Source organism: Phyllopteryx taeniolatus, chromosome 4, assembly GCF_024500385.1.
Source record: "Phyllopteryx taeniolatus isolate TA_2022b chromosome 4, UOR_Ptae_1.2, whole genome shotgun sequence".
Classification (NCBI taxonomy): domain Eukaryota; kingdom Metazoa; phylum Chordata; class Actinopteri; order Syngnathiformes; family Syngnathidae; genus Phyllopteryx; species Phyllopteryx taeniolatus.
The window spans coordinates 10,027,221-10,036,409 of NC_084505.1; the positions used below are offsets into that span (position 1 = coordinate 10,027,221).

Below are 9,189 nucleotides of genomic sequence, written 5' to 3' on the forward strand. Positions count from 1 at the left end.
CTCTCCCGACAAACTGACATAAGCAGGACTGAGTACACTGTGAAAAATCTAGACCTTTAAGTGCAAGCACAGGGCGGTAAACTTTGACATTTTTTCACAGGCTTTGGGTGAGAGCTGCAACGTTAACGGCACGGTCAGCTACATTGTACATGGGATAAGTGTGGACTTCAAAATTATGAAAAAACTGGCAGCTGTCCAGTCAATAAAAGGTGCATAATTGGGTGATACTAACAGTCACAGAAATTCCGAGCTCTCGCATTGCTCCCCGCACATCCTCATTCCAATCTTACGTCACACCAGTTCAACCTTCTTTACGAATGTTATCTGTACCCTTTTGTAGTAAAGTCCCTCTGACTGTTTACCCTGTAGTTTTAGTTTTAGTTTTTTGTAGATTGAATAAAAAATTCTCTAAAATTCTACTTCCTTTGTGTGTTTGAGTGAAATACTAAAACCACTGTAATCGAGAACTATTAATTTTTATTAATGTACCGAGCCTTCTAAGAACTGAGATTGAGCTGGGTCTTTCGTCGGCTTTCCTAAAATTTACGAATATAAAAAGAGACGTGGTGTCCTATAAGAGACAATGATAGTTTGATTGTAACATTAGACGTACGTCGAACTACACTGGAAGTAAAGGCAGGTGTTCACTTTCCGACGTATTATTTTCCAAAATGAATTACGCTTTTATCCAATACCAATATACGCTACACTTTATTGTTCCTTTATTGCCTTAAGAACTTTTCACACTGCACTTTGCAAAGTGCAGCACGGCATCGACGAACCCATTCATTGCTGGAGTGATTTCAGAATGCTAACAACCAAAAATTTTGGCGGACTTGTACAATAAATAGCATGGAGAAAATGGAGGACGTAATAATAAATGCGGTGTCCCAGTGTCCCGTGCTTTGGAACACAAGAGAAATAACAAATGGTCTACTGCACGTCCAAACCAACCGAAAAAGCCTCCTGGATATACTTCCTGGTAGACCGTAAAGGAACAACTTCCAAATATGGGCAGGTTTGTGCCATGGCACTGTCATCACTGCACCCTGTTCAGAGGTGAACACCAAGAAAACAAAGTGCAGTGGGAAAAGGCCTTGCGTTTTTTTAGCATATTCAAAACTACTGCAGTTCATTTACTGCTCTATAAAACTGTAGCAAATTAACATTGATAATCAGAATAAAATTGAAAAAAAAAAATTGTTAGTCGTTAAACCCTTATCCGAGTGCTGGTGTGCCCCTCCACGCCTGGCGTAAAAATATTACTAAGTGGAGGAAAAGAAAAAACATTTTCGCAGCACAGCTCTATGATCAACTATTCAATGTCTCATAGGATGCTTTTCTAACAGTGGATAATCACTGCATGTATTTGTCAGTTCGTTGTTCCCCTTTCAACTCGCTGTTGAAATATTGACTTTGTTAATTTGTCCATTCAATTATTTGTGCACACATCTAGTGTTCTGTCGATGCCTTCCTAATGTACTCCATTCCATTTGTCCACTTAATCAGTTGTCTATTTATATGCAGAGTTAATTCAGAAGAAACGTGCTGATGAGGCTGTGCAGCAGGGAAGTTTAAGGCAATGTTTTTGGAATCATTACAGTTTAATGAATATAAAACTGATAATCCCCATGATTGACCTACCGTTAGGAAAAAACATGTTCAAAATACCATAAAAGTCGAATTAAGGAAATGTTCTCTTTTGAACCCAAACACAAGTCGTCCCGCCAAAAAAAATGAGTCCCTTTGAATTGGCCCGCGAAGGCTTTGTGTGCAGTCATGTGTCTCCCTGTGTGTGTCATTTGATTTGTGAACTGGAATCAAACAACACTCGTGGTAACATTGGATTTATGCAAACAAAGCTCAACGCGGAAGTGGAAGTCTAAGTCTAAAAATAGATCGCGCACGCAATAATTGATTAATAAAAGTAGAGAGCGGCGTGTAAAAAGTATTGGAATGGCAAGGTCAATTCCTTTGGTTTTGTTGTATACTGAAGACATTTGGATTTCAGATCAAAAGATGAATATGCGACAAAAGTTCACAATGCCAGCTTTTATTTCATGGTATTTACATCTAGAAGTGTTAAACAACTAAGGAAAATCACCTTTTGTTTGAAGCCACCCACTTTTCAAGTGACCAAAAGTATTGGAACACGTGACTGATGGGTGTTTCTAGTTGCTCAGGTGTTGCCTTTTAGATTGATTGCTTAAACATTAGATAGTGCTTGCTTTTGGCTTTGGGTTTCACCTGTGAAAACTGCATTTGCTGTTAAGCAAACATGAAGCCCAGAGAGCTGTCTATAGGAGAAAATTAAACCATTTTGAAGCTGAGAGAAGTGGGAAAATTTATCAGAGCTATTGCACAACCATTTGGCAGAGCCAATACAACAATTTGGAACATAATATAAAATGTACATACACATCTGCCTGTACTATGATTTCCAACCTTTATGGAGCCAAGGAACATATTTTACAATTGAGAAATCTCACAGCACACCAACAAACAAAAATGTCACAAAATGTGGATACATTAATTACTGTATTTACTTCCTGCCATCTAATAGAAGACCATTCATTTGTTCTGTCTGTCACTATGCCTCACTGGCATAAATAGAGGAACAAAGATACATTATTTATTGTAAATATATATGGCAATTAAGTACACAAGTATATACAGCAAATTAACAGGTCATTTAAATAGACACATTCCTCCATCTTGTGATTGGATCAGTGCTCGGTTATCATTTTTTAAAACTCGCTGATCGGTCCCAAAAATCCTGATCGTGTAAAGCCTAATTTAATACGTATAATTCTTTGCACAAATTTGAGGAAAATTCACCTCCCACACATCTATCCATCCATCCATTTTCTGATCCGCTTCTCCTCACTAGGGTCGCGGGCGTGCTGGAGCCTATCCCAGCTGTCATCGGGCAGGAGGCGGGGTACACCCTGAACTGGTTGCCAGCCAATCGCAGGGCACATACAAACTAACAACCATTCCCACTCACAGTCACACCTATGGGCAATTTAGAGTCTCCAATTAATGCATGTTTTTGGGATGTGGGAGGAAACCGGAGTGCCCGGAGAAAACCCACGCAGGCACGGGGAGAACATGCAAACGCCACACAGGCGGGGCCGGGGATTGAACCCGGGTACTCAGAACAGTGAGGCTGACGCTCTAACCAGTCGTCCACCTCCCACAGAGTCCAATAATTTTTATATGAATGAATATCAATGGTTGGATAGATAATCTAAATAAGTTCTTATGGTAGCATTGCTCAATGTGTCTTTTCGAGTAAGAGCTCCACTATTGCTGTAATGTCATGGAGAGGATCTGAAGGAGTCTGCAAGATGGAGAGGAGTTTGCTTCATGATCTCTTGTCGCTCACTGATTAGAACTTCTTAATCTTCACCTCCAAATGTAAACAGCTTTATTCATAACTTTATCCATCTGGTTCGCATCCCTCAGACAGATGTTTCGCCCCCAGCAGACAACAACGAAGTAAATGCAACTTGCCTCCACAGACTACATGGAATAACATCAATTGAGGGGGAAAATATCTACACACACACACACACACACACACACACACACACACACACACAGCTGTAAAGGCATTTTTAAGTAACATTTATACATTGTCATACTAGTGCAAAAATAAGTGAACCACTGGGATATACAGTCCATACAATCCAGTGCCAGATGACAGTGCAAACAAACCATTGCAGGTGCTCTCAATGAATCCAAACTTACTGTTACAGTGGTAACATAAAATACTTTTTAAGTAGTGCTCTTCCGTAATATGATGCCCATCGTTAATATTGCTGCGATGGCCTGCGATTCTATGGAAATCATGTATAGAAAGCTAATGAAACCTTACTATCCAACAAACTGGGAGACGTAAAATGTAGCTACAACATATTCAAATACAAAGCACAAAACTAATGGTTTTTACTGTCACGCAGTAACGTATCATTCGGTGTCATTCATTAGATACTTTCTGTCAAACCATCAGTACCATGACACACAACGGCGAATTCAACCTGCATGGTCTATCAATCAACACCACAATATTCTCCTAAAAATACATTGTGGCGGTTAAAGCGTTACCTCCTTCTTCTTTTGTCCTCCTCCAGACGGCAGCCATAGCACAAAGAGGAAGAAAACACACAGGATCGGAAGGTTAGCAAAAGATTTTACCCAAACAGACGCCATGACGGAAGGATGCTCTGGCTGCGAGACACGTCTCTGCCAAGCGATTGGACGCTGCTTTGACCAATCAGCGTAAAGCGATTATTCGCACACACCTCTGGGTATTGAAGTTTTTTTAGACGAGAAGGCTGAATTCGAAATACTCATCCATCCATTCATCCATCCATCCATTCTCTGTATTGCTTATCCTCACGGGGGTCAAACAAACACGTACACACTCACACACACACGCTCATAATAAATAAAAAGTTATTTGTATTTTAAAGCTACTACAAAAATACGCAGTGTATTATGCCTTTTATCCCAATAGGAATTTTGTATTGTATTGTATTTTTGTAGCACTCTGTAGCATCTTTCTTTGAAATGAAAGGTGATTTTATATTATTATTATTATTGTTATTATTATTATTAAAATACTGTACACATTAAACTACAATGGCACTCAGCAGAACTCCGACCTGACCCGTGGCACAAAAATCCCGTTTTGGATTAGTGCTAAATTGTACATTTTCATAGAGAACTACTTCTTACATATCTCTTAATTTTGTCAATAATAACTGTATTTCACTCAATGACAACAATATACGTTAAAAATCAATTTTTTGATGCTTGATCTAATTTCTATGTGCAAGGTGAGCATCTCAATCAAGAGGGGTGTATTTTTTTATTTTATTTTTTGTCCAAAAAGATATTTGAGTGTAGATCCCTCAAGAGTAGGGATGTCAAACTCAAATTCACGGTAGGCCAAAATAAAAAAAAACTGGGACAACATCGCGGGCCAAACTCAATATTTAATAAAAAATCACTGCGATGTGCATGTTTCCCTTCTCTGCAGAAATATAGCGTTAAAGTTTATCATATGACAACAAACTTAAATTTTGCTTAAACACTGAATCTGGAAAAAACAAACTTGAATATTACAAACACGAGAAATCAAATTTGCAATAAAGGACATCAGTGGTATTTGTTTTTTGTTTTGTATTGAAATAGATAACATCAATTCTTCTGTCTCTCTATTTATCTATCTCCAACGACCTTTCTTTTTGATGTAAATCTTTTATCAAAGGCCAACAATAAAACAACCCAAAAAAATAAGATGTCCTTCAATAAAAAGCCAAACTTCAAACTATTAATAGTCCCTGCCTAGTTGATACATTAATTCAATTTTGTTATATTCTTTGTTACAGCCACGTTGCTCCGCACACGACAAACAGTTACTTTAGTGAACAGAAAATCTGCCTCCCACCTGTCTTGGAAGTTAACTGTTTTCCTTCTTTCGTTTGGCCATTTTTGGGAAGGGGAAGTGTAAATTTGCCCGAGGAGACTGGTAGCATAGTTGCTAACGACAGCAACAGAAAGGGAAGGGGCACTCGCCGGTCTCGACTGATGGGACAACACACACATTCTGGGATTTGTAATATTAGTGGCGCATGTGCAATATACTGTCGGGCCAGCTTTAATACACATTTTATATGGTCTTGCAGGCCAAATATAATTCCATCGTGGGCCAAATTTGGCCCCCGGGCCTGAGTTTGACATATATGCTTAAGAGCATTACATCAGTGCTGTTGGCATTTCGATATTTAGATTCAGCAGATTCTTTTCTCTGTTAAGATTGATATTAAAACCAAAGCTTCAGCTTTAGTATTGGTTAGGACACCTGCTATATAGCTACAGTATGAGTTGTAACGGTTCATTAGCTAATTGACTAAATGCCAGAACATGGCATTTAATGCTGAATTTCATTAGCATATAAGACAACTAATAAATAAAATACATGTAAAAAATATACTATGAGGCAGAAAAGCAGTGATACACTAATGGAAATATCTCTGCAATAGAGTATATCATAAGGATCTAATCAAATAGTTTTTACATTGCATATTCTTCCCACAGCCCCTCAGAGGTACATATGTTCATGACATGTATGCATTGATATAATATGATGCAATTATTAAACAAAGTATCCATCCATCCATCCATGCATCCATTTTCTGTACCGCTTATCCTCACTAGGGTCGCGGGCGTGCTGGAGCCTATCCCAGCTATCTTCGGGCCAGAGGCGGGGTACACCCTGAACTGGTCGCCAGCCAATCGCAGGGCACATATAAACAAACAACCATTCGCACTCACATTCAAAGCTCTGAAAAAAATGCCTGTTATACATGAGAAATTACGGTACTCCTCTGTGTCTGGAATAGAATGCATCAGTGACACGCAGCAGTGATGGAGACCAGAAGATTTTGAAGGTGTGGTGATTATCTCCTTTGACCACCTCAGAAAGTCATTAAACAATTTCTCGAGTCTTATTGACCTAAGAGAAAAATAAATAATTCTGGAGCCTGACAGTAGTTATCCATCAATTTGTGCATAAGTAATATGAAGCAATCATACATTCATATGGGTTCCCAGGCATAACGGCCCTCCAAGAGAAACCATAACTACGATGTGGCCCGCGACAAAAATGAGTTTGACACCCCTGCACTAGAACTAAGGTATTCAAACAGCATGAGAGCCCAATGAAAAGGAGCACACATCATAGCAGGGTTATTATTCATCTTATTATTTATTCATTTTATTTGCCATTTTTTTTTAATCCAGGTAAGGTAATTTTGAACAGATTCTCATTTGCAATGCTGACCTAGCTACAGACAGCGGAGTAAAACAAAGACCAAAAAAGCTTTATGAGACTCAGTTTCGAACATTGGTCACTTTTTAAAGTACTGTAATAGTGATTGTGTAATTTCAAACCATTACGAAAGCCTGTATATTGTCTTTTCAAGGATGTGAGCGTGGGACTAAATTATTTCTGTTTTGCAGGGCATCCATTAATGGATTTGCTGCGCTGCTTTCCTCAAGTAAGTTTTACCAGCTGAAAAAAATGAATGAAGTCAGTTTTTTGTGTTTTGGTATGTTAAAACAAACACGTTTGTACAGCATGGCATGGATAAATAATGCAATACAGGTTGTCTAAATTGTCTTATTTGGTTATCAGGTAACCAGGTTGATTGATGCAAGGTTTCATAATATTAGCTCACCTGAGATTCTTGATCCATCTAAATAATTTCATGAAATTGCTTTTTAATTCAAGCTACTTCAGAGTTTCACACAACAGCAACTGGTTTTCTGTGCTATCCCAGAAAATAACAGTTTACTGAAGATACACACAGGTTCCAAGACAGATGTTTCTTTGACAGCTACTGAGCTATTGTAAAACCACTTACAGATCTCACGAAAGGCCACCATCCCACACAGTAAAACAAGAAAACTGCTTGTCTGCAGACAAGTACAAAAGGATCTAAGCCATTTGGAGAGAGTGGACCCCTACAGGCCTTCCAAAACATGACTGTCTCACCCATGTCCCAGTTGATGCCAGTTTTGAGAGAATTGGTGCAGTTCTCATCAAGAATACCCAGAGGGGTTGTACCTGGTGGCATTTACAAGTCGGAAGTTCAGGAACTCTAAAAGAAACTACCCAACACATCTGCTTCAGTTTCAGGCATTAAAATGGACAGTGAGTGACAAATTCCATGATAATTACTGGGCCAAATTAACCGCTAGGATGAATAATAACCCATTGACTTATGCCCTTACGATCACATAAACTCAATGCCACAGGCTACTGGTGGATGACCAGTGACCATTTTGGCTTGGTTAACTCTTAATATGCATCCAATTTCTGAGGGGATGGCAATTTCTCATTATATACAAATCAGCACTGTGAATTGATTGCTATGTTGCAACTGAAGTAATTAATTGGTTTTGTCCTTTGACCCCAAAGTCTTCAAAGTACAAAACAAGAAAAACAGCCACTAACATCCTTAATGAATATTACATTTAATTTGACATGCAATCCAGTATAGCCTTACTGTGATGACAAATTATGCAGAGGTGCTGCTGACACTGATGCATCACTGTATAGTCTCTAGGTGGGAAATACGTACACAGGTATCTGAAGCCAGCTTTTGTTTTCACTAACCCACTTACTACAGACACTATATCCTTGTCTCGTTTATTCTTTCATTCATAATTTTCTACATTCCCGTGAGAGAAGTACTGTAATTTAATTGCGTAGCAGTATTTGTTTCTGATGAAGAGTTTTGGCACTGAAGTGATGAATCTGGAACATTTGCATATGTGAGCAAGCAGCTTGTGGTACCATGCCAAGTAAATGACAGACAGAATTAAGGGAAATAAACTGTTTATGGTGTTTTTTAAATGCAAGAGGAAGCTGAGGGACATGGAGGCAAGAGAAAGACCTGGGGTCGGTGATGTCATGGAGCTGGCGCAGGACCAGGTGACTGTGGTTGAGGTCAGTCGCTCCCTTCTGAAAAATATGACAAAGCCTTTACAAAAATGTCTCCCGAAAGACACACCAAAAGTACAGTGTTTATAGAAAAAGAGCTGCTGTTTGTGGAGCATATGAGTGTGAAAGAGGGAGAGCGGTTGAGCGAGCACAACATCAAAAAGGAGGGAGGGGAGAGGGAGCGAGATTTTGGAAAATGAGGGGATTGCAGGCAAAGCGTTGAGCAAGAGAGGTTGAGAAGGTTGAAAAGAGATAGTATGAGAAGCGAGTGTACCAAGAGAAAAAAAGAGAGGAAAAAAACAAGAGAAGGCATATCGAGAATGAGCGAAACGGTCATTAATATGATGTTCGTTATCTCTCACTGACTCGTTAACAAATGTTCCTCTGTGTTCTCTAGAGGTTGCGCCGTTAGCCCATCGCTCTGTGTGTATGTGTTCATCAAGTATGGATGTTATTTACCTTTGAATGTATCCTTTGATACATCTGTGACGACATTCAAGCTACATGAACAATAAGAGTGGTAACAGCAAAGAGAAGAATTAAGAATTACTGATAGCGACACTTGTGCCCTCTTCCAAGCACAAAAATGGAAAATATATGCTGTTAAAGAAGTATTGTTCTGATCTGTGTTGCTTTTATAGTTAGACGGATTACACAAAAACGAGACAGTT

General features: G+C 39.0%; 1 protein-coding gene and 1 long non-coding RNA gene across 2 annotated transcripts in view; one reads left to right on the plus strand and one right to left on the minus strand.

The window, feature by feature from the left end:
• Window positions 1-4,263, minus strand: part of LOC133476229 (tumor suppressor candidate 3) — a 102,178-nt gene extending 97,915 nt beyond the window's left edge. Inside the window, exon 1 of the mRNA XM_061769344.1 lies at window positions 4,111-4,263. Within this exon, the coding sequence (XP_061625328.1) occupies window positions 4,111-4,215 (105 nt within the window). The 5' untranslated portion in view covers window positions 4,216-4,263. The remainder of the gene's footprint in view (window positions 1-4,110) is intronic.
• On the plus strand, window positions 3,569-7,176 carry LOC133476230 (uncharacterized). Its single transcript, XR_009787989.1, has 2 exons — window positions 3,569-4,313; window positions 7,033-7,176. It is a non-coding gene; the product is annotated as an uncharacterized LOC133476230 (long non-coding RNA).
• Window positions 7,177-9,189: the final 2,013 nt, after the last annotated feature.